This window comes from Schistocerca americana, chromosome 2 (genome assembly GCF_021461395.2).
Source record: "Schistocerca americana isolate TAMUIC-IGC-003095 chromosome 2, iqSchAmer2.1, whole genome shotgun sequence".
NCBI lineage: Eukaryota > Metazoa > Arthropoda > Insecta > Orthoptera > Acrididae > Schistocerca > Schistocerca americana.
In genome coordinates, this window is record NC_060120.1 from 885,260,574 (window position 1) to 885,287,663 (window position 27,090).

Below are 27,090 nucleotides of genomic sequence, written 5' to 3' on the forward strand. Positions count from 1 at the left end.
ACCTTCGACATTGGACTTTTGTAACTCGTGTACGCGATACCAGCGCCATCTGTTTATGCGTATATCGCTATCCCTTGACTTATATCACCTCATTGTACGTGTATCTGACTGCTGTGGTAAAGGGTGAGACCCACAGTCACAAGAGTTGCATTGTTGGTGTGATAGTAAGGCAAGGGATGGTTAATACGTCCGATACCAGCGTATTTTAACACCGTGACGAGAGCACGGACTATTCCGTGTGCGAGATATTTCGCGTTATGACGGCGGCAGTGACTGGTGCATGAGCTCAAACATCAGAAAGGTTGAGGGTCCATTTACGACCACTTTTATACTGCATCTATCACTGAACTGGGTTAGTGGTTGCTGCTGACATGCAGGTGCTGTGCTAACAAACCTTACTGGGCGAAATTGTAGTTTTGGCTAGCAGAATGCTGGCATACTGTTATGAAGAATGGTTCAACTAATTGAAAATACGCCGTTAGGTGGATACCAATGCATGTTCCAAAACCATAAGGATGGTAAAAAAAAAAAAAAAACACTAACTGCCATGGATTCACGTATGGCATTGATCGTTACGCGCAGCGCAGAGACTGTACCTACGGCTCTCAGCTCTCGACTTCGCTACACTTTGCAGGTGTGGCAGAGGGTGTACAGAATAATTTGAGTCGTACCTGCAGACATGGCGCGGTAGGGAAGTGGCAAACTCTAGTTCCCATTTCAACGGCCATTGCGCGGTAGAGAAAGTGTAGTTCAACAGCTGAAGGCTACACAAAAATGGTTCAAATGGCTCTGAGCACTATGGGACTCAACTGCTGAGGTCATTAGTCCCCTAGAACTTAGAACTAGTTAAACCTAACTAACCTAAGGACACCACAAACATCCACGCCCGAGGCAGGATTCGAACCTGCGACCGTAGCGGTCTTGCGGTTCCAGACTGCAGCGCCTTAAACCGCACGGCCACTTCGGCCGGCTGAAGGCTACACACAAACGTGTAAATGCGTAACGTGGATGTTACAGTTAGCGTGGCTGAAAATGGTCGTATCAACTGGTTACGTCGGTACGACTAATAATTCCATAAACATGGACATTCAATGTCGATAGTTCCGCACTAAAGTACGAAAAGATAAACGATCGCACGAAAAAAGGATCATTTAAAACATTACCATCCGATCATACGCTGCCAAAACGAAACCTAAAATAATTGGACAGGACAGATAGCATAATCATTGTAGTATATCCTTAAGGTACCTTCGTGTACGCGATGTTGTGAAATGACTGTAAGAGCGCACTGTGCTTGGAGTTTTCTTCCCTTCGTCCATTATTTACTCTGTGATTCGAGACAATTAAACCGTATTTCAAACTAATTCATGAACTGATCGACAACATCCAGGTTGTCGACTAGTGTTTGAGTTAATCTGCAAAATGGAATTCCTTGGAAGAGAACAATAATTGTATTTTTACTGAAATGAAAAGCCAAGCCGAGCTAAAACTTGCAATGTGTCTTTAAGAGATTTTTTTTTCATTATTATTGAGAAGAATATCTGACTTACAGTTTGGATTAATTATTGGAAAGTGGTCTGGAAACTTACAGCCTGCATTTCTGATCTCGATTTGGGGAAAATTTTCTTTCATTTCAGATTACAATACGACAGTAAGGGATCATTAGCCAACAACAGTAGTGCACTGCACTGCGTTCGATCTTCTTCCCAGCCGTAATTACACTGCATAATGGCTAAGTATACATATGGACTTTGAGTTTCATCTTCAGAAGTTGATGTAAAAATTTTAAACGACCCAGTAAGACAGATGGAGTAATATCTAAGTATGTTTGAGAGAAATGTCTGCCTGATTTACAATTCAGAAAAATGCAGTTTGACGAATAGCCTTTTAGGTATTGAAAGGTTATTGCAAAAGAGTGTAAAGCAACTTCACATTCACTTCTTATTAATCTTAATAATAATTTTAATAGCACAGATTAACAGCAGTGAGGTTCAGTAACAAAAGTCATCAATTTGTAATATATAGTAACAGAACTACTACTTTTCAGCCTCTTTATAATAGACGCTCAACGTCGCTCATACGAAAGCTCACAACTTAGATCAAGGAATGTGTTACGTGCAAATCATGTGTCAGTACGGGGAGAATCTATTCATCGATGTTACCTAATTTTCTCCTTCTTCCGCATCTCTTTTCAAGCCTCGGCAAGTACGTGTATCTGTGTTCTTCCCCTCCTTCATTATTCTCTTCATTTTGCGACTAGAATAATTAGCGGTTCCTGCAATTTACCCAAGCACACTTCTTGATGGCATTTATTTTTCCTACTTTGCTTCACCCGTCATAAACGTAACGACGTTGCGTGTAATCGCATGTGATTACGAAGAACTTTCCTGCACCTACTGTGTGCAAACACTGACATGCCATGCTATGTAGTGAAGAGGTATCTAACAAGGGAACCTCCCCATCACATCCCCCTCAGATTTAGTTATAAGTTGGCACAGTGGATAGGCCTTGAAAAAATGAACACAGATCAATCGAGAAAACAGGAAGAAGTTGTGTGGAACTATGAAAAAAATAAGCAAAATATACAAACTGAGTAGTCCATGAGCAAGATAGGCAACATCAAGGATAGCGTAAAGTAAGGAGAGCCGTGGGCCCGTGGTTAGCGTGAGCAGCTGCGGAACGAGAGGTCCTTGGTTCAAGTCTTCCCTCGAGTAAAAAGTATACTTTCTTTATTTTCGCAAAGTTTTGATTTGTCCGTTCGTTCATTGACGTCTTTGTTCACTGTAATAAGTTTAGTGTCTGTGTTTTACGACCGCACCGCAAAACCGTGCGATTGTTATTGAAGTCGCGAGCTATATTTGCTGGATTCATATTGCCCACGGAATACATCTCACGTATTTGATGCACTCTCGTCCAAAGTAGCGAACAGTCAACTGTCAGCCAGGGAGCCTCGTTAGCAGGAATACTCTCTCTTACGCGCTGTAGTCGACTGACGTCGTGTGTTTCGATGTTTGTTTAGGTGTAGCGTCCCCATACTACGGCGCAGTTACCTCGCATCGGACGGACGGACGGACAGATAATAATTGTCCGAAAATAAAAAAATGAAACTTTTCACTCGAGGGAAGATCTGAACCAGATACCTCTCGTTCCTCAGCTGCTCACGCTAACCACGGGACCACAGCGCTTCTGAGCGCACATTATCCTTTATGTTTCCTATCTTACGCATGGACTACTCAGTTTGTATTTTTGCTTATCTTTTTCATAGTTCCACACAACTTCTTCCTGTTTTCTCGATTGATCTGCGTTCAGTTTTTCAAGGCCTATCCACTGTGCCAACTTATAACTAAATCTGAGGGGGGTGCGATGGGGAGGTTCCCTTGTAAGAGAACATTCGATGCACATAGGTCGAGAAGCGCAGCCACCTGAGGCGAACGTGCCTTCGGAAAGGAGAGACAGATTCGCCCATAGCTCAAGATGAGAATATGTATCTGCTCAGGGGTGAAGTTGATTTGCGCGAGCTCTAACGTTTCATCAGAACACTTATTCGTATCACATCCATTTACAGCAGCCGTTACATTATTACAAATGCCAACTCCTACAAATACCAAACTGCAGTCCAGGCAGTGGTGGCAGCCCTGCTTTAGATCCCTACACGAGCTCAGTCAGTAGTTAGTTCTCAGGTACTCACGTGTACTGGGGCAGCGGGTAGGCCTGCGCAGCGCAGGGCAGCTCCGCTGGCTGCCTGGCCCTGGCGGTCACGTGACTTCGGGTGTCTGTGAGGCGCGGCGCCACCGAGCCGCGGGCCTCCGTCACCACCAGCCTGCAACACAAGGTGCCAACTTACCGGCAGGAAAGCACTTGTAAAAGGGAGCAGAAGCACCGCTACACCTCTGTCGATCTCAGCACGGTTGTGTGAAATAAGCTGTATCATAATATTCAGTTTACGTACCTACATGGTAGTCATAATCTTGTTCTAGAGATTAATTTACCCACAATAGTTTACTAATATAGGTAAATTGCAGAACTAGGTTGGAAGCAACAAATTTTAGATGTGCCACTTCTTGCTTTTGCAGCTACTTTCTTGTCATCTAAAGCATCTTACATGTTATAACCATTGATGCACTGGTGGTTGGTCGCGAAGAAGAAAGCTGCCAGTTGTCAGTTTGGAGACGGAGCTGAGGTTAGGTGAACTTCGGCTTTCAGCTGACGTGATACCAGCAGAGAAAGCTGTGCCCTGATTGACCACTGGGGTTTTACTTCCTCCTTAAAACCCACAACGTAAGTACTATCTACCAATCAAATAAAACGTCAAACAGGATTTTTAAAAGGATAAAAGTCTATTTTCAGACACGAATTAGGATGTACTTACATATTAAAATAATTCATGGCATTTGTAAGATAAGAAAAGATATGAACACACTGAATAATTTCGAAAGTGGTCAGTTTATCATAAATTATGAAGCAGGACGTGATCCGCACTGGCAGTTAGTCGTCCGGCTGCGCTCCTCGTCATCAGCAGTGTGGTTGCATGTTGGTGCGAGTCTTCGATGAACGCACACCTATTACTTATGAGGATACTCCATTGAGCGTGACACGTATTTTTGTAACGTACGTGGATTATATTGTATATAGATTAAAGATTCCGAGCACTCGAATTCCTCATAATCATTTATTTTAATCAATATCAGCGTCGAGGATTACACAAATGGTAACCCCGGTGAAATTTATAGTACGTCACATGACAGTCTGCCTAAAACGTAATAGCTGAGTCACTCCATTTGAGACAACCACCAGCCTGCAACACAAGGTGCCAACTTACCTGCAGGAAAACACTTGTAAAAGGGAGCAGAAGTACCGCTACACCTCTGTCGATCTCAGCACGGTTGTGCGAAATAATGATATTGACAAACAACTGTGTCGCATTTCTTTCTTTGCCGCGCGATCCGTGGCTATTGCAATGGAAAGGGAGTTGGGATACTATGATACATGCGTAATTACAATGAAATGAATACCCCTAGCTGCATACAGGCGTTGATGTACTAATGAAGAGCAAACACCTCTCGTTATCACAGCATGGGGGCAAAGTACCTTAATTATAGGCGACAGAGTAGTACAGATTTTGCGATATTTTCCGATGTGTTACAAGCCAACTACGACCCCAAGCGGACTGTGGATCCAGTACAGATGTGGCCAGTACCACGGACGCACTGGTAGCATTTCTAGGGGTTGGTCTCCTAAACAATAAGTTTACATAATGTAACTGGGATACTAATTGGGTTATAGAACAGTCTTTAGTTGAATGACATACACGAAAGGAAGACATTTAGCTCAAAGTTTGCTCCCAGGAAACAGAAGTCGTCCTTTCTTGTGTAAACGTATGGTACTGATAGGTAAGTTAATGCCATATCGTACATACGTTCGGAATAAATATGTGCGTATGAGAACTTATGAGCTGCAAATTGTTGTATTTATTGACAAACAACTGTGTCGCATTTCTTTCTTTGGCGCGCGGTCCGTGGCTATTGCTATGGAAAGGGAGTTGGGATACTATGATATATGCGTATTTACAATGAAATGAATACCCCTAGCTGCATACAGGCGTTGATGTACGTCAACGGGGACAGTTGAATATGTGTACCTCGACCAGGACTCGAACCCGGGATTTCTTGCTTACATGACGGATGCTCTATCCACCTGAGCCACTGAGGACACAGAGGATAGTGTGACTGCAGGGACTTATCTCTGCCACGCCTCCCGTGAGACCCACATTCCCAACTTATTTTCTCGCACTATATTCATAGTGCCCCGGCCGATTATACTCATTACTCGCGGCTTTGCACTGTGTATCCTTCACAGAAGAAGGTGGTCAAATGGTCGGTGAGCCTTATATATATTCGGAAAGTGGTGGAAGTATGGCTCGCTCGTTCGAGCATGGAGTGTTAACCGAAGTTAAAAACTTATTTCGATGTTTAAAGGTAATTATTTCTTTATGCCCGTACGTGCTTGCCGTATCATGATGCAAACGATACGCACAGTGCACAATTTAAAGCAACTTATACTAGTGAACTAAACATTTGCCGCATCGCCGGCCGGGGTGACCGAGCGGTTCTAGGCGCTACAGTCTGGAACCGGGTGACCGCTACGGTCGCATGTTCGAATCCTGCCTCGGATATGGATGTGTGTCATGACCTCAGGTTAGTTAGGTTTAAGTAGTTCTAAGTTCTAGGGGACTGATGACCTCAGCAGTTAAGTCCCATAGTGCTCACAGCCATTTAAGCCATTTGCCGCATCGTGTTGACTGAACCCAGGAAGATCGTGAGAAATCCCAAGATAAGTGGCTGTGAATGTGACTAAGTATGAGATTAACGTGTGAACAGTGTGGCCCAGCGGTATAAAGTTTCATTACAAAGCTGCCGGTCGTTGCCATTGAAGAAAAAATATTGCGTTTGATTAGATGGCGTCATATTCGTCTTCGCACTACACCAAACCTGCTCCTGAGTGAGATGATGCGATACTAAGACACCGGACGGCCATTTGGGACGATCGATCCCCCTCAAGCAATTCAATTTTCGGTTTTCCATAAATTTACTTAGATTGTTTAAAGTGAAGACTGGGACGTTTACTTTGGAGAGGCATGACCGATATCCTTCCTAATATTTCTCCGTCTCTAATGACCTCCACATCAACGGAACATTAAACGGTTTTATTCGTTTCCACTCCAGAGCTAAACATTCGGATTTCCCTACTAGAACATTGCCGGTGAGTGTTCCGGCGTCGCGCGGTGGCTAAACATAGTCGGAAACCAGTGCCGCTTTCATCGCCTTGTAATTGCATGCTATTGGTTTTAGATAATTTTCAACCAACTGATGACATCAGAGAAATACTGAGGAAGATCCTCTACAGAGAGATCGGAACTTTGTGTTTCAAAGATGTATCTAGTGGAATAAGACACAGCTTAGGTTCAAATGGTTCAAATGGCTCTGAGCACTATGGGACTTAACATCTGAGGTGGTGGTGGTGGTTGTTGGGATGCTGAAGGGGGACTAAACACATCTGAAGTCATCAGTCCCCTAGAACTTAGAACTACTTAAACCTAACTAACCTAAGGACATCACACACACCCATGCACACCGCTTAGGGCCTAAGGAGATTTTTTACCGTGAAGGCGTGATTACTGAACGGAACTTGTGAATGAATTTATGAAGACATTGTTAATTCTAAATGGTATTCTTTTTCTCTTCTTTTTCTTCTTGCATCGCAGCAACGTGGAACATTATATATACTTTACGGGTTCACGTATTTGTTCTACGGTAAAATGTATGACACTGTATCACTTTTATAATATTACTTTACATAGAAAGATTATTGATTGAGTTTACTAACATCTTTTAAGTAACCTAACTGAATTTAATGAATTACATTGAACTGCTGTATGTATATACACATATATGAAATGCTGGCACGTTAATAACGGGTAAGCGCCAGAATGTTGAATGCAAGCATGCAAACGTGGAGGCATTATGTTGTACGGGTGGCGGATGTCAGTTTTGGATATGGGGTTCGATATCTGTTGCACTTGGTCGGTCAGCACAGGGACGGTTAATACTGTTGTTTGATGACGTGCTGGTGTTATCCTCTGATGATGCCCCATATGAGCTCGATTGGAGACAGATCTGGCTATCGAGCAGGCCCCAGCAACTTCTCAACACACTGTACAACATGTTGGGTTACAGCAGCGGTATGTGGACGAACGATATCCTGTTGGAAAACACCCTCTGAAATGCTGTTCATGAATGGAAGCACAACAGGTCAAATCACCTGGTTGACCCACTAATTTGCAGACGAATGCGTGGGATAACCAAGAGAGTGTTCCTGCCGTCATACGAAACTGCACCTCAGACCGTAACTCTAGGTGCAGGTCCAGTGTGTCTAGCATGCAGACAGATTGATTGCAGGCCTCAGCTGGCTTCCTTCTAACCAACACATGGCCCTCACTCGCTCCTAGACAGGACCAGCTTTCATCAGAAAACACCACAGACCTGCCGTCCAGTAAGCTCTAGCTTGTCACCTCGGAATTCTCAAATGGCGGTGGCTTATGGTCAACGGAATGCACGTTATAGGGCGTCTGGCCCGGAGTTACTCTTGAAGTAACTGATTTGTAACAGTTCGCAATGTCATTGTGGTGCCAACTTCTGCTCAAATTGCTGTTGCAGATGCAGTACGATGCGCCAAAGCCATACGTCGAACACGATGATCTTTCCTCTGGTTACTGCCACGTGATCGTCCGAGTCTGGTATTCTACCGACAGTTCATTTTCCTGATCACCGCTGCAGTCACGTACAGTTGCTACATTCCTACCAAGGCTTTCTGCAGTATCGCAGAAGGAACATTCAACGTCTCGTAGCCCAACTGCACGATCTCGTTCGAACATAGTGAGGTGTTGATAAAGGCGTCTTTGTCACCTTGAAGGCAGTCTTGGCTAACATCAGCTCATCGTATCCAGGGAACTACTCAGTCACGACCGTTGCGCTGCACCCGCATAGAGGCGCTATTAACGCCTTTCTTAACCAACTGGCGCGAAATATGAATAGACGTGATCATCCAGATGTAGAAACACGCCTCCCAACTATTTTTTATGCCGTACAACTCCTTCTTGGTGTTTTATAGTTATATTACGAACTTGCGTGGTCAATGTTCAACATTTTAAATTGGAAATAATTTGACATATACCTTTGTAATGAAGAAAAAGAATCTTATGAGAAGCCATTCCATTTCTATAATAATGACCCTTGTCTATTCGTGTAATATGCAGCTGGAGGTTAATTGTAGCTGGATGTTACTTGGGGCCGGTCGGTGTGGCCGAGCGGTTCTAGGCGCTTCAGTCTGGAACCGCGCGGATGCTACGGTCGCAGGTTCGAATCCTGCCTCGGGCATGGATGTGTGCGATGTCCATAGGTTAGTTAGGTTTAAGTAGTTCTATGTTCTAGGGGACTGACGACCTCCGATGTTAAGTTCCATAGTGCTCAGAGCCATTTGAACCATTTTTGTTTACTTGGGAAGGCCTCTTCATGTAGCGGAACACCTCATTCGTCCGGCGTCTGCGGCTCTTTCACAGGTCTTGAGGCACTTTGTCGTTACGTTTTGAAGTTGACAGAAACCCGTCGGTTTATTCTTGGCGATAGATAGTTTGTTGACAGGCCTGGTTGCTGACAACCACAACAGGTTTTAAAGACTGTCTCGCACATTGGTTAAGAATTTTATAAAGATTTCATCATAATTTTGGTACTTTCCTTGTTTATTCTTGTTGATGGAGTGGGATGTGTACGCGACTCTTCATGGGGTGGCTCATATCTTGCATGCACGGAATGTCTTCAAGTCTGATGCAGCTAATGATGTTGCGACGAAACGGTTCTGCGCGGGCCTCTTGATTAGACTGAGTATTTTTTCACTAGTTTGCTAAGCGTGTGTTTGAGACAAATTCCTGGGCTCCAAAGTGTCGCAGCTGTCTGGCCAGTTCAGATGCAGGTCTACCAATTATTCATTGGTCGGTATCATACCGTTATCAACTATGTACCACCTGCTGGAGACGTTTTACCATACAATGATCATACGCAACTTACGATAATCCTGACTCAGTGGTGTTACTGAGTGGGTTGTTTAATATAGCGTCGGATAATTGCTTTGCAGTCTTCTCTCTGAGAATCAGCATAGACGGAGAGTCGAACAGTTTTTGGTATTGTTCACGGTCAGACCGCGTTTCGTGGTGCACGTTTTGGTTTTGCTTTATCCGATGTAGAAGCTTCGTCTGGGACAACATGGCTTACTGTTGCGTACCTATGCTCATTGGTCCGAAGTTTGGAAAACTTTCCACCTCGTGACTTGATTGCTTGTCGAGAATTTATGATAATTCAATCTGAAGTTTCGTAACGAACGGATACTTTAGGGAAATATTTTTTATTGATAAACCTATGTGTGTACTTACTAGGAGAACGTGTAAAAGACCCTATTTCAAAGATGATCGTATTTCTGTTTTTGTTAGTGGTCCTGGTATTACTATGAAGTTTAATTTGTTTGGTGATATGTCTTTGTATAACTGTATTTAAATACAATGAATCGAGAAATTGAGTGGGAGGATTTGAAGTTTGTACATTTACATTAACAGACCTGCTCCAGCTTTGACTTACTTGCTGACGACGTAGAACATCATCCACAGGCACAGATGAGAAACATAACGTCACATCGCATTCCTCAGTACACATCCTGAAAGCGCTTCTCTTAATTTCTAATGTAATTTGCTTTTCGTTGTCTCCATCAAGATCGGTAGTTGAAAAATTTAAGTATATGCTCTCTTATTGTTAGCGATTTTATTTCCCTACCGTTTCCGTTTAGCAGCTACCCATTTGTCCCCCATTATTTGAATCGTTGCTTGTCTTTCTGGGCATGCCCTCTGACATACGTGAGTTCAGTGATGTTTTCAGGAAATGTTACACATTTCTATGGAGTATTTTGAATAATGTGCACGAGGTGTGGTGTGGCTTCGAACTGATGTGTTGGTAAATGTGCCAACACCTTGTAGATAGAGTAGGCCGAAATGCACGCTATCTAACGCAGACGGGCGTGAATTCTGGAACAGGATAAGTAGTGAATGGTAATAAGAAAAGTATGCAGCTCCTCGAATACTTATCTTTTAATTCTTCATGTGTGTGAATACAGCATTCTTGATGAGACATTTCATACGATAACTGTCAACTATGTAAGGCTAATGGCGCCTTGCTAGGTCGTAGCCATGGACTTAGCTGAAGGCTATTCTAACAGTCTCTCGTCAAATGAGAGAAAGGCTTCGTAAGTGTAGTCGCTAGCAAAGTCGTCGTACGACTGGGCGAGTGCTATATCGTATCTCGAGACCTGCCTGGTGGTGGCGCTCGGTCTGCGATCACACAGTGGCGACACGCGGGTCCGACATGTACTAAATGGACCGCGGCCGATTTAAGCTACCACCTAGCAAGTGTAGTGTCTGGCGGTGACACCACACGAACAATAAGCATAAATTAAGCTATTTCTCATTGATGCGATGTCTAATTAAGTGTACTTCTAATTCTGACGGCTATAAAGTCATAAGAACTTATATTTACATTCCGGAACTGCAACATTCCCGAAGTCACTAGTGAGCTCACTTACTTTTTCAATCAACTTTCGTAACTGTGGAATGATAAGGCAGTTCTTAGGGGGTCTGACACCATTTGTTTTGATCACCATTTTGAAAACTTGCCTACAGAACACTTTAGCTATTAATTAACCAAATTTTCTTGAATGACATCAATTTGCAGCTAGCATATTGGAATGAAGACAATTATTTCTGTCTCAGAGATCTGTGACTGTACGAACCTGTTTATATACATTGTTTCCAGACGAAATTATTTCTTCTGTATTCAAAAGTTGTGAAGCTTTTCCTATTTTGCTAATAGTGATGAAATATATTTTATTTCTAAATGGTTTCTCCATTCATATACTTTAACACAATCTGTTTTTGTAAAAGTTGATGGCTACAGAATGTAATTAATTTGGCTATTCTGTGTAACTGTTAATGGCTGAGTAGTGTATCCCCACTGAAATCCAAATTTAAAAAAAAAAAAAACCGATAATTTTAGGAATGTTCCGATTTGTTTCACATACTTTACAAAGATATCATGAGACTTTACTAAGCTGTATATTTTGGCATTTTGTTTGCTAATTGTGATATGGCTTTTACATTGACTTCGGTATCGAAACGGTTTTCCGGTTCTCAAATGGTTAAATGCTACCCCACTACTTATTATTCTCTTTCGTATGCCTTTGTAGCGCTGCGGTGGAGGGCCGAAATGGTAAATTAAATATTTAGGCACATTCACAATGAAAACTTGCTAGTCTGGTCAGCATGTAGTTGTCTTACATATGGCACTCAAGTAACAAGACTTCAAGCTTAATCTCATGAGAGCCAGTTTCGTTATATCTTACACAGGTATCAGTAACTGATAGTTAGAAGGTAAGTATTTAGAAGTGTAGGACCAATCTTAACTCGTCATAAGAACATGGAATAATCTGTATTTTAACTGCCACGATTGAAACTCACTATTATAAAGTGGTCCTTATGATACTTTTATGATGTAATGCTATTCCTACTTATAAATCAAAACGCCACAAGCCACCTGACGGTGTGTGGAGGAGGATACTTCTGGTACCACTATCAGATGCGAGGGTGGGAAGATCTACTGCCGTTAATCCTATATTTTAACTCTAATTTCTCGAATTTTCTCGTTGTGTTCAGTTCGCGAGCCGTATGTGGGAGAAAGGATAATATGTGGCCCGAGTCTTTCTGGAACGTACTCTCTGGGAATTTCGATAGTAAATCACTTTGTTGTGCACAATTCCTCTATTGTAGCGTCTCCCAGTGGAGTTCGTTGGGTATCTCTTCTGTAACACCCTCTGTCCATTTAAGCGAACCTCTGAAGAAAAGCACTGCCCCCCCCCCCCCCCCCCCCGCCCTGTTGGTACTTCCCTATGTCTCCTATTATTCTTATTTGTTAAGCGTCCGACAGTGATGAGCGATACTCAAGAACCCGCCAAACAAATATTTTATGAGGAACTTCTTTTGTTTCCTTATTATTCTTCCCACGACTCTCAGTCTAGCTTCTGCTTTTACTACTTTATTTTATGCAATAAGGGCACTGAAGGTCGCTCGAGATGGTCGCTGCTAGATGTTTTACGGCAGATACTGTTTCCAGCAATTTGTCATCAATGGTGCAGTTGGAAAGTAGTGGGTTTCTTCTCTTTAGCATGAGACATACGTTACATTCGTTGACGTTGAGGATCAAACGGTAGCCCCTACGCCAATTATCAACCCTCTGCAGGTCCTTTGCAAATGGCTACAATTTCTCACGTTGTTACCTTCTTGTAGACAACAGCGTCATTTGCGAATAGCTGTATGGACATTCTGACATTTTTCACATCATTTATGTATATTGTAAACAGTAACTGTCCCATCTCACTTCCTTGGAATACTCCTGAAATTATCTTTGAAGCTGCCTTGTTTCAATTACCACGCACGTTCATAGCCGTGAGACAAGAGGAATTTTACTTTGTCTTGTGTTCTTCAGTCTGAAAACTGCTTTCATGCAGCTCTCCAAGATAGAAGACGAAGTAAGTACTGCAAAATCGGATCAAGAACAGCAGTAACATGAGTGACTAGGAAGTAGATACTCTCGGTGAAGCGAAGCAGCTTGAATCACTTAATGTAGGAAAGTCTTCTGGTCAAAACTCTATATCAATTATGTTCCTTTGAGAGTACGTTGATAAAATAGCTCGATGCTTAGCGATCACATACAACCGCTCCCTCGACGAAAGATCCCTACGTAAAGACTGGAAAATGGCACATGTCACGCTAGTACTCAAGAAAGGATACAGAAGTAACCAGCTGAATTACAGACCCACACTTCTGACCGATTTACAGTACGATTTTGGAGCATGTACTGTGTTCGAAAATTAATATTGGCCTCGAAGAAATCGATCTATTGACACGTGGCTAGCCCAGATTCAGAAAATATCGTTCATGTGAAACACAACTAGCTATTGATTCACATGAAGTAATAAGTGCTGGCACAGGGGATCTGAAAATGATCTCACATTTGTAGATTTTCAGAACAGTTTTGGCATCGATTCTCGCAAGTGACTTCAAATCAGATTGCATGTCAATGGGATATCGTCTCAGCTGAGAGACTGGATTCATAATTTCCTGTCAGAAACGTCACAGTTTGTAGAGGCTCACGAAAAGTCACCAAGTAAAGGGAAGTATTATAGGCCATCAGCTATTCGTAATCTATATAAACGATTTAGGAGACTATCTGAAGAGCCATCGCTGAATATTTGCAGATGATGCTTTCATTTATCGTCTAATTAAGTCATTAGAAAATTAAAGCAAATTACAAAATGATTTAGATAAGATGTCTTTAGCATGCGAGAGTTGGGAATTGTCTCTCAGTCATGAGAAGTGCGAGTTCATCCACATGAATGTTAAAAGGAATCCGTTGAATTTCGCTTACACACAAATCTAAAGTCTGTCCATTGAGCCAAATACATAGGGACTACAATAACCAACAACTTAAACTTGAGGCATAGATGCCGTTGTGAGGAAGGCAAACGAAAGACAGCGCTGTATTGGCAGAACAGTTAGAAGATGCAACAGATATACTAAAGAGACTGCCTACATTACACTTGTCCGTCCTCTTATAGGGTACTCCTGACTTGTATGAAATGCGTGCCAGGTATGACTGGCGCAAGACATCTAAAAAATTCCAAAAATGGTAGCTCATTTTGTATAGTCGTGAAATAGGAGAAACAGAGTCACGAATATGATAAGCAATTTGGGGTGTCAATCATTAAAGTCATGACGTTTCTCGTTGCAGCTAGAACTTTTCATGAAATTTATGTCACCATCTCTCCCCTGGGTGGGAAAATATTTTGTTGAGACACATTTACATAGTGACAATCGGTAATTCCAATAAAATAAGAGAAATCAGATCTCTCAAGGAAAGATTTAAGTGTGGATTTTTCCCGTGCGCTGTTCGGGAGAGGAACGACAGAGAAATATTGTGATGGTGGTTTGATGAACCCTCTACCAAGCAGGATACTTATGTCGAAGGAGATGTTGATGTAGATGGATATGTAGATCCTGTGCAAATTTATTCATCACCGCACAAATACCGCAACCTATATCTGTTTCCGTATACTCACTGCAGTCCCCAACCCTGCACAATTATCTCCATTACCTAACTGACGATTCCTTGATGCCTGATTCCTTCTTGTAGTCATATGTTGTCATTAATTTCTCTCCCCCCAGTTCGATTCAGTACCTCTTCGTTGCTTGCACGATCTACTAACACAATCTTCAGCTGCCTTTTAGCACTCCACTTGAAAAGGTTCTATTGTCTTTTTGTCGGAGCCGTTTTCTTATTCACGTTTCACTTTCGCACAACGCTCCTCTCCAAATAGTACGTCCAGGAAATAATTCTTTACATTTGAATTTATATTCGACATTAACAAATTTGGTATTATCTCATAAATTAATGCGTTTCGTTGTCCGCCATTCGTAATTCCCCTGAGGCCACAATGCGTCACAAAGTTTTATTAGAAAGTGATGCTTTTCCCTGAATTCCTACTGGCTTGGTAAGAACGAAGAGAAGCCCCTGTTAAACAAAAATCATAAAGGACGCACGGTTGGTTGTCATAGGATGCAGCCGTGTTAGGTTTAGCTGCGTATATGCGAACAATGTAGATTAGTGTACATAGCAGTTTCCATGCTTTGTGCGACCATACTGTATTTCTGTGAACTTGTCAACTACGTGTGTGAAATAAGTCGACGGCTTTTATTCATTATATCACATGTACGGGTTGTGGTTGCCCCAACAAAAATGTCTTGGTGCCCTAAATAGTTTCTTAAAAATCTGCTTTCTTCTTAGTTAATAACGTGGCGTCAAAGGTGAGATACCAACGAACCTTTGACCACGTGCTACCACTGCTGAGAATCGACACGGTATGTAGATTCGAGGTGCAGGCTAATTAGAATCCTGTGACGTGTACGTGGCGTGCATGTGTCCACGTGGGACACGCCACGTGTACCGTAAAACTGTTATAAACAGCTGCTCACTCACTTTATTGGCTGCAGTACACTATCGGATTACACTGGCGGAAGCTTCGCTTAAAAGCTAGAAGTAGCAACATACACATATGATGCTGGCGCAAGGTAAAAATCAGTTACCTAGACATCAGCGGTACGTCTATCATGAAGTGAAAGAACAATTCTTTGTGAGACCATCCGGCGGCCTCATTAAGCAAACAGCGTCCGGCCCCTTTGTCACAGTGCCGTATCGAGTGTCGCACGGAGGGCCAGAGCCAAGCGGCTGGGATCGTAAATTTCCCGGGTCGTGACGCCAGGACGTGCGCCTCGCCTGTTGCTATACATCACTGATGTATTCAGCACTCGCCAGCTGACGTTCAGTAACCTATTCACGTTTTGTGTACAGTCTGAAACCAGTTCCGCAAAATATGGTTCGGTTACTCGCTCGTTTTCAGAACTGCAGACTGCTTTTGAATGACTGAAAGCGTAACTCCTGTGTTCGCTGGGGCACGTTCACCCAAAAGTAATTTTAAATCAGCTGAGGCATATGCTTTAAGTTCACTGAGAGTTGATCCAGATATTGTTATTTTACCCACCGACAAGTGCAATGCTGCAATTGTATTGGCCAAGCATGATTACGTTCAAGAGATGCAGTGTTTTCTATCTAATCTGGCGTATTGCAAGACCAGTAGTATCCATACAAGAAAGGTGATACAAAGATTATCGACATACTTAACAAAAGTTACTTGTCGCAGGAAACTTTGAAGAGTCTTAATTCTTACGGTGCTGTCACCCCTGGATTATATGGCCTTCCGAATTTTCGCAAGGAAAGGATTTCTCCTGGCCTATAGTGAGGAGCTCTGGAGTTTCAACATATCGTGTAGAAACACACCTCGCTACTCTGATCAGCCCAGTAGTAGGTCTGTGTATCACTTTAAGTAGTCAGTGGATTTCTGATGTCAGAGGGATTTCGGCTAAATGCCTCTGATGTTTTGGTAACTTTCGATGTGGTCTCTGTCTTCACTCAGGTTCCTCTGTCTGATTTGTTACGGTTAATTGAGGTTATGTTTGGTGTTGAATTAACAAATCTCTTTCAGCATGTGTCGGCCTCAACTTCTTCCTATTCAGCGACCAGTAACTACTATGAACAGACATACAGAGCAGCGGTAAGAAGTTCGTTCTCAGCTATTGTTATTAACTTGTGCGTGAAAGACATCAAGGAGCTTGTCTTGCAATAGGCAGCGTTCAAACCTGACTTACTATCAGACATGTAGACCCTACTTTCGTTGTTTGCCTATTGGTAGTGCAAATTTAGATTGCTTTTTAGAACATCTGAATTCAATCCAACCGGTTATTCGTTTCACGATGGTGATTGAAAGGAATGGGTGCCTTCCCTTCTTTGATGGTCAGGAGAAAGGTTGGTGGTACTTCGGGACGTACCATTTAGAGGAGGCAAACTCACACTGACTTTTATCTATGGGCTGATAGTCTCCACCATCCGTCGCAGCATGAAGGGGTACTTTGTACCTTGGTTCACGAAGCCCAAGACACCTCCACCCCTGGATGTTTATCATCAGAGTTAGACTATCCTGAAGAAACGTTTCATCGGAGTGATTACAGTTAAAGACAGATTAGCCATGTATTGCATTACTGACCAAGCATAAACGTGAGCAGTGATAACACCGAGGTGGCACCAAAGTCTAAGGTCTTTTTGCCTTATGCAAGAAACATTTCGAACAGGACTTGTGATATGAGATGGGTTTTGCGGCCACCGTCTAAGCTTAAGATTTGTTTAGGATCCTTAAACGACGGACGTGGTTTGTGTAAGGCGGTTTGTATCGTATTCCTTGCAGTTGTGGCATGCCATACATTGGTCAGACCCTTAGGACCGTGTTTGTCTAGGATATTGAGTACACGCGTCACCAATAACAGCCAAGCAAATTATCTATTACAGGACATCACTTTATCACCAGTCATCCTATGTAATACAGAAACACTGAGATTCTGGCCTGTCCTTCCAACTATTGGGACAGTGTTATTTACGAAGCAGTTGAAATTAATTAGCAAGTGACATTATAAATAGAGATGGAGGTCTCTGTGTAGCTTCTGCGTGGAATCCTGCTCCCTCCCTTGTCAAAAAACAGAAGAACAGCGCTACTGCCACCTCACTCCTTGGCTACTATCATTCAGTATCAGTAAATTCTGACGCCGATCCTCTTCTTTTCCGGAAGATGGCGCTTCATCTGATCAGAATAGCAATCATTAGCTTAACAAAGTAAGACAAAGCAAAGATGATGTTCTTTACAGGAAATGCTCAATATGTCCACCATCATTCCTCAACACTAGCTGTAGTCGAGGAATAATGTTGTTAACAGCACTGTAAAGCATGTCCGGAGTTATGGTGAGGCATTGGTGTTGGATGATGTCTTTTAGCATGTCTAGAGATGTCGGTCGATCACGATACACTAACCACAAAGCCAATAATCGCACGGACTGAGGTCTGGGGACCTGGGAGGCCAAGCATGACGAAAGTGGCGGCTGAGCACACGATCATCACCAAACGACGCGCGCAAAAGATCTTTCACGCGTCTTGCATAACCATCGTACGTTCCAGCAGGTGTTTATCAGCCAGACTGGGGATGATGCGATTCTGTAACACATCGGCGTACCTCTCGCCCGTCACGGTAGCAGTTACCAAACCAGAATCACGCATTTCCTCGAAGAAAAAAGGACCGATAATGGTAGATGTGGTAAATCCAACCCATACCGTGAATTTCTCGTCGTGCAATGGAGTTTCCACGACAGTTCTAGGATTTTCGGTAGCCCAAATTCTGCAGTTGTGGACGTTGATAGACCCTCGGAGCGTGAAATGAGCTTCGTTGGTCCACAACACGTTACTCAACCAATCGTCATCTTTTGAAACGCCCACACCGCAAATGCCCTCCGCTTCACTAAATCGCCAGGTAACAGTTCATGATGTCGATCGATTTTGTACGGATGAGCATCAGAGGGTACGCCAACCAAACAATAGTGTATTGAATGCCGGTGCGACTGCACGAGCGCTGACTTTGCCGTGCATAGACGAACCCGCTACAGTCTCCTTCTTCCTGAATTGTCTCAGCAGCATTGCGCCTTGTGCTCGGTCGGCCACTACGGGGTCTATCGTCTAAGCAACCCGTGGCTTCGAACTTCGAAATCATTCTCGCCACAGCTGAATTTGTCAACGGACCTTTACCCGTTCGAATCCCGTTCCTATGGCGATAGGATAGTAACGCTAAACTAGCACATTCCCCATTCTGATAATACAGCTTCGCTAAAAGCGCCTTTTCAGGTAACGTCAACATGCTGCGACTGCTGGCGCTTCTGATTCTCTCTCTCATTACAGCTCGTTTTATACACGATTGTCATGCGCAGTCACTGACGTTTTGCTGTCCAGCGCCATCTGTCGGACATTTTGTGAACTTTGTTTTCGTTTTGGTTCTAATAAATCCCCAAGTCATTCCAAGCATGTGTGTCAATTTTTACCTCTCTATCTACATTTTCCGTGGTTTATTAAGATTTCAAATTTATACTGACTTTTTGATCACCCGGTATTTACTACCTCTAGATTCCATATCGTCCTAAACAGGCGGATTTTGTTGCGTTAATTACTCATTATATAAAAACATGTCCGCATTTCACATAAGCTGGCAACAGGAAGCTGCATGTGTTTACGGACTCGACCTGCTGCATCAGGTGATATATAGGGTCCCCCACCCAACTCTGCCATGTCATATATTCCCGAAAGAAAACAAAATTAGAAAACGGAGCAAAACGTGAAAAATGAAATTGGCCAGGGCTCATAAAGTGTACGGAAGTGCACAGTCTATAAATGTAAACAATCATCACTTTCAACACGAAGTTATGTTTACTTAAATAGCACCATGTATGTTTTCTCTGCGGAAATGAATGTTAGAGGTACAATTAGTGACGACAAACTAGTTTTCGCTGTTATAAACCTTTCACCTTCTTAAATACGTAGACTCGCAAGAGGGGCAATGGCACCACGTTTTCTGCCGTAGCGCGCACGTCATGGGTAGCCCACAGCAGGCTTCATGACACAGTAGGCAAGCTGCATTACAGATTTACAGCATCACGGCAAAAACTGTGGCACTATTTCCATTAAAGTCTAAGTATGGCAGGAGGTATGAGGATTAGAACAGTGTTAGTAAGTCTACTGTCACTAAAGGTACCTCTAGGTTTCAATTCCACAGAGAAAACATATATATGCTATTTTTTTTAAAAAAAAACGTAATTTTGAATTGAAAATGATGTTTGTTTGCTTATAGGCTTTGTGCATTCCTTGGTCCCCCAAAATTTTTGAGCTGTCAGGATATGGAGGAAACAGTGGTAGTGGGAAGAAAGACAAAAGGAGACAGTGTAAGTGAGAGAGGAGTCAGTAGCAGCGGGGTATGCGAAGGTTGGAACTTTATTAGTGGAAACTATTTACTTACAACTCGTACAAGTTAGCTACGTGTTTCAAAGTTTTACTGACCTTCAAAGTAGTCACCAGCATTGCGTATAACCCGTTGGCAGCGATGTGGAAGTTGTAGGATACTCTTAGCAGTGCCAGTTGCGTTGACAGTTCGAGCGGCGCAGTCTATTGCCTGACGAATTTGTAGCAGTTCTGAAGGAAATGCTGTGAAGTGTTACCTTCGGTTTAAAAATCGAGTTGAACTCACGAGGGGGCTTAAGTTAGGGGAGTGCAGCACGTGGTATAGCTGTTAGCAGCCCCATCAATCAAACAAATCACTAACAGCTTGCACTGTGGCCGGCCGAAGTGGCCGCGCGGTTCTGGCGCTGCAGTCTGGAACCGCGAGACCGCTACGGTCGCAGGTTCGAATCCTGACTCGGGCATGGATGTGTGTGATGTCCTTAGGTTAGTTAGGTTTAACTAGTTCTAAGTTCTAGGGGACTAATGACCTCAGCAGTTGAGTCCCATAGTGCTCCGAGCCATTTGAACCATAGCCAGCTTGCACTGTACGTGCTTGAGCATTGTCCTGCAAAATGATGGTCAGGTACCGCAGAAAGTGTCATCACTTCTTTCCCTATGCTGTTTATTTTTGGAACACAACCTACGACCAGCTTAGAGACAGAAGTGATGACACTTTCTGCGCGACCTTACCATCACTTTGCAGGTCAATGCTTAAGCGCGTACAGTGCAAGCTGTTAGTCATTTGTTTGACTGATGGAGCTGCTAACTGCTATAGCACCTACTGCACTCCCCTGACTAAAGCCATCTGGAGTTCAATTCGATTTATAAACTGAAGGAAACCCTTCACGGCATTTATTCAGAACTGGTACAAATTCGTCGGGCAATATACCGCGCCGCTCGAATTGTCAACACTACTGGCACTGCTAAGAGTATCCTACGACTTCCACATCGTGGGAACGGGTTATACACAATGCTGGTGATCACTTGCAAGGTCAGTAAAACTGTGAGAGACGTATCTTTTTTGTACGAGCTGTAAATAAATAGTTGCCACTATTAAAGTTCCAACCCTCGTACTACGACTCAGTGACACAGAAAGGAGACATTGGGAGAATGACAAATGGACAGCAACAGTGGGAGGGTATTTATCAGTATGAAGACTTAACAACAAAGAGAAACTGGATAATAGAGCGAGAATACGTTCGCATGCGAACATTTTTGGAGAGGTTAGTGGAATGATCCAGCTTGTTTTCAACTTTTCTGTCCAACAAATATGAGCAGTTTTTTTTTTTTTTGTGCTTCGGCAGGAGAACTTTTCGGCTCTTTAATATTTGATCAACGCTGTCCATGAAAGGTGCCTCTTAAAATTCTGTCCTTGGTGGTATTTCTGCCACTCCTTGCGTCATTGTGTTTATCTGATTATTAAGATGTCTGGTGACTGTCACTTGCTGTAAGTGCGATGTTATTCTTATTTCACACATATCACGGCCTAAACTGCTGAAGAGAGCTCGAGTTCAAATAGTCGACTGAAATCACAGCAAATATAAAAAAATTCATCCAGTTTTACAATGTTTGTTTCTACATTGAGTCAAATTGGTCTGTTATTTGTATTACACATGGTGGCCACACATCTGTGTTTTAGAAAGCAAAGAAAAGCATTGGAGAATGTCATTAAGTAAGTGCGCATGTGCCTCTCTCTCTCTCTCTCTCTCTCTCTCTCTCTGTCTGCGCATGTGTGTGTGTGTGTGTGTGTGTGTGTATGTGCATGTGCGTGTGTGTTTACACTCGTGCGCAAAACGAAGGACATCCTTAGGATCATTATTCAGCGTTTGTTAAGTTACATATAGACTTACTATGTTGGGAGTAAATGTAACATTCACTTGCCTGGATCTCAAAATTTAAATGAAGTCGACATTTGTACTAGAGGCACATAGTAGTGTGGGGCGCTTACGAATCGTTCTCAGGAATATAGCAAATACTTTTTCAGCCAGAGGCAGAAACTGAACTGTTCGACGTGAACTCATTTACTGGCCCCTATCGACAACCGAAATTAAAACGCAATACTAGCACGAAACGTCTCATACTCCATTTTAGGTGGAACTGTGCTGTGATTTTTACGTAACCGATATAATGCTGCATTCCAGTGCTTGTGACCAGGTGCTGTGGTTATTGTTTTATCGAATCCCTACGGGTATCGGCTGACCATCGGTTATTGGTTGGCGTAACTTTCGAATATTACTTCCTACCTGTGTCGCGTTTCCTATGTCTCTCAAAATGTAAAATACAGCTCCTCGTTCTGTTCACTTTATGCGAGTCCGTGAAATTCTATTTGCGAAACACGGGTAAATTTCAACGAATGCGTTCAACATAACAACTGCAGTAGTTCTATAGCACTGAATGAGCAGGAGTGACCCGATATGTGTGAGGATTTTTGCCAGCGTATCTCTCGTGTTTATCCCCAGTAATGTCACTCTCGATATGCTATATGCCACCGTAATTTCATGATGCCGATTGTAATTGCCCTAGAATAAATACCAAGCTATTTATTATTTCAAAACTGTGCTCTGGCTAACTCTTATCATCTGACTGTAAGCAATGCGATTTGCTGAATAAGCGGAATGCGTTGAAATTCGAAGCTTTATTTCTAGTTATATTCTCTCATTCAGAGATATCTACTGCTAAAATGTGCTTGCTCAGTACGTGCTTGCCGCTTTAGCACATAGCTGGACCGTTGTATGCAAAAGAATAACAGTTTAGTTTCCTGTTAGTGCGACAGTATTACTGCAGAGAATCACATTATGATCAGAAAAGGCATTTACATTTTACGTCATGATTCGTAATAGGAAAATGAGCGTTTTCTTGCGGTAATGTGTTTTGCGGTAGCGAAAGATGCAAAGTAGACCGCCGAACAACGTCACATGTTCCCATTCCTCGAAGAGGGTCTGAGTTGCTCGTTGCACTGAAACCTCTCCTCCTCATTCACGCTTGTATGGAAGCAGTTTTTCATAGGATCCTTACCGCAAATACTAAGTTCACGAAGTTCACGTGGCATTCTTTTCATTAACCGTAGAAGCATTGTAATCTAAGGTCACCGTGTTGTAGTTAGACAAGAAAAGACCTTCGATGGTCTCTGGCATGCAAGCTCATACTGTAGTAGTTCGAAATTCAGTGAAGACAGAGACTACTTCACCCAACGCTATACATCGTTCAGGCCCTTAGTGGTAACCGACAGCTATTCAGAAAGACTTAAGAATCTTCCTAATATCAACTTTAAGGTTTTTATTAAAATTTTAAGTAATTGTTTTCAGATTATACTGTGTAAGGAATAACATACGTAGATCTGTAAATTGAATAGTTGTGTCAGGCTCAGGTCATAAATTTACGTCAGGATGTAGAACAGGGCATTATGTGATCATAAGGTGGCGATCGTTTCATTGTGCATGCTCGTCAATAGGCGCCTGATGTTCTGACAGTCTGCTGGAAGATTTTGGAAACACTTTTGTCGTATGATTGAGTTGATGGTGATACGCGTCCGTCATATGGTTTTGTAGCACCGTTACGAAATCTCCTATGAGAGGAGTGTGGTTAAAGAAAAAGCAATAAGAGCTTCATCACGACAGACTATTCCGTGAATCCAAAATCATGACCTCATAAATACGCTAGCGTGCGCGCGCGAGCACACACACACACACACACGCACACACACAGGGTAAAATCAATTCAATCGTCAATTGTAAAACTACCAATTAAAAGTGAAAAGACACAATGAAATGAACTATCACTCGATGATCACAGGATTTAAGAAGGTGAACCAGACACTCTGCAATACATTCGAATCATTAACTTCACGGTCCATTCTCATCAGTCAGTCTAAAACATAAGAACTTTTACACATTTCTTGGGAAAACTATTGAAGCAGTCAGTCTACATCCGTTTGCACGTTATTTATTGATCCTTGGACTACATTTTCCAATCTGTTAAAGAAATTGAGTAATCATTAAGTCCTCCATCCGAGAAGTTAAGTCCAGATACAGTGTACATCGAGCCGACGGAATGGATTGCCGACACACCAATAAAGATGTCTTACTGCAGTTTGGCTAATTACTCCTCGGGCACGTCCTCCAAGGAGGAATAGACCAATTTTCTTAAATTTTATTCCTTGCTTACTGCAAAAAAAAAAAAAAAAAAAAAAAAAAAAAAAAAAAAAATTGACCAAAACACACAAAAAAACTACATTTTACATTCAAACGTTCACCATTATATAATTTTTTTAATTTAAAAGAACTATGCAGTTACTCCGTACACAGTTTTCTACGGATTAAGAAAACTGTTTGTTCTTTGATTTCAGACAAGGTTTGCAGGCTGCAGGATACCGTTCATGGACACACGTCATTTTGGACCCATGAACTTTCACTTCTCGCGTAGGAGGGGGGGGGGGGCTTATTGATGACTGAATTTCTTTTAAAAAATCAGAAAATCTTTGGAAAGGATCAGTAAATAATGTGAAAAAGATTTGTGTTTATTGCTTCATTATTTTTTTGAAAACGAATAGTAAAATTCGCTTATTCTCTAGGCTGACTGAGCAGAACAGACAGTTAATAGTTAATGCTGCATTCTGAATAATTCAAAGAATTTTAATATGCGTACCACACTCGTTTTGTCGTCTGGTATAATAAAGGGGAAATCCCCATTTAAGTCTCCTGCTGCTCTGCAGTCTGAATATAAATTACACTCCGTTAAAATACGCCGCACAGAAATATGTACGCCAAAGGCTTTGTAAATGGTGAGACCATCACGCTGGTCCAAAAAGGCATGCGTAAAGCGAAACAGATGTTTACGTAAGTAAGATTTCCAATAAGTATGGCTTAAAGCAACCTATGTGATGAGTATGAACTTTTACCGCTTGGAGCTTGTTTCACCCCCCCCCCCCCCCCCCCACCCAAGCCATTCTTCCTCTCATCGATACACGAATTGGTAGCTCAGCAGCCTTTAGAGGAATGTAACGTTCAAGTCTGTCACACATCTGAAGAGTAACTTCAATAAGCTCGTTGCCCTATACTTCCATGTGCCTCGGTACCTAGCAGTATGGAAAATCCTTCCCATGCTACTTCAGCGAGAATAGAGCATCTGGAATATTCTGTAGAATTTTTCTGCCTGTTACATCTATTTAAGGGAATGTAGGATACTAAGCGAATCGGAACAGATAAGAAATATCTTCCATTTTTCTCAACTCATTGGCTTCAGTACTTTCTGAATGACTTAGAACTAAGCGTGGAAGCCTGTAGAAGCATTCAGTGAAAAATATTGAGCAGGTGAGGCATTGTATATCTACTGACTCGTTGTGGTGATCATCCTGTTATGGAAAACTTCATTAGGAGTGCTTTGTTTTCTGAAGTTAAGAGAATTTTAAATAATTCTGAGCGTCTTAAGACTCTAAGATAGTGATTTAACCTGGTCCAGTTCCAAACAAAATACGGCTCCTCGGATCCCAGACAGATGCTATTCAAACGGACAATTACCGCAGAGTAGTTGTGTATGACGTCAAGCAGTGATAAAGTATGCACAAGAGAGACAACACCAAAGACACCACTTCCTACACTGATACACACACTTATACACAATGCATAACGCGCGAGTCACAAACACATAATATTGATTTCAGTGTAAGTCATAGGTGAACATTGTCCTAAATATAAATTAAAACAATCCCGGCCGAAGTCTATGAGAGGTTTCTCTCGGTTGTCAGGTAAATGCCTGGCCTAGTAGGACCTTCCCATTTGTACCTAGATCCCATTTGGGAATCCCACTACCAGCTTGACTAACTATTGGCTGAAAAGAACAGTAACTCTATAAGAGAACAGAGCTAAAGCAGACCGCTCTACAACTTGGAGAGAAGAATGACTAGTGCTCTAATGAAATACACTCCTGGAAATGGAAAAAAGAACACATTGACACCGGTGTGTCAGACCCACCATACTTGCTCCGGACACTGCGAGAGGGCTGTACAAGCAATGATCACACGCACGGCACAGCGGACACACCAGGAACCGCGGTGTTGGCCGTCGAATGGCGCTAGCTGCGCAGCATTTGTGCACCGCCGCCGTCAGTGTCAGCCAGTTTGCCGTGGCATACGGAGCTCCATCGCAGTCTTTAACACGGGTAGCATGCCGCGACAGCGTGGACGTGAACCGTATGTGCAATTGACGGACTTTGAGCGATGGCGTATAGTGGGCATGCGGGAGGCCGGGTGGACGTACCGCCGAATTGCTCAACACGTGGGGCGTGAGGTCTCCACAGTACATCGATGTTGTCGCCAGCGGTCGGCGGAAGGTGCACGTGCCCGTCGACCTGGGACCGGACCGCAGCGACGCACGGATGCACGCCAAGACCGTAGGATCCTACGCAGTGCCGTAGGGGACCGCACCGCCACTTCCCAGCAAATTAGGGACACTGTTGCTCCTGGGGTATCGGCGAGGACCATTCGCAACCGTCTCCATGAAGCTGGGCTACGGTCCGGCACACCGTTAGGCCGTCTTCCGCTCACGCCCCAACATCGTGCAGCCCACCTCCAGTGGTGTCGCGACAGGCGTGAATGGAGGGACGAATGGAGACGTGTCGTCTTCAGCGATGAGAGTCGCTTCTGCCTTGGTGCCAATGATGGTCGTATGCGTGTTTGGCGCCGTGCAGGTGAGCGCCACAATCAGGACTGCATACGACCGAGGCACACAGGGCCAACACCCGGCATCATGGTGTGGGGAGCGATCTCCTACACTGGCCGTACACCACTGGTGATCGTCGAGGGGACACTGAATAGTGCACGGTACATCCAAACCGTCATCGAACCCATCGTTCTACCATTCCTAGACCGGCAAGGGAACTTGCTGTTCCAACAGGACATTGCACATCCGCATGTATCCCGTGCCACCCAACGTGCTCTAGAAGGTGTAAGTCAACTACCCTGGCCAGCAAG

At 43.1% G+C, this 27,090-nt stretch overlaps 1 protein-coding gene across 1 annotated transcript in view; it reads right to left on the bottom strand.

Moving 5' to 3' along the window:
- Nucleotides 1–3,684: 3,684 nt before the first annotated feature.
- The window catches only part of LOC124594523 (Down syndrome cell adhesion molecule-like protein Dscam2), a 322,560-nt gene continuing 299,154 nt past the window's right edge, over nt 3,685–27,090 (bottom strand). The window contains exon 4 of the mRNA XM_047132897.1: nt 3,685–3,820. Coding sequence (XP_046988853.1) covers nt 3,685–3,820 — 136 coding nt within the window. The remainder of the gene's footprint in view (nt 3,821–27,090) is intronic.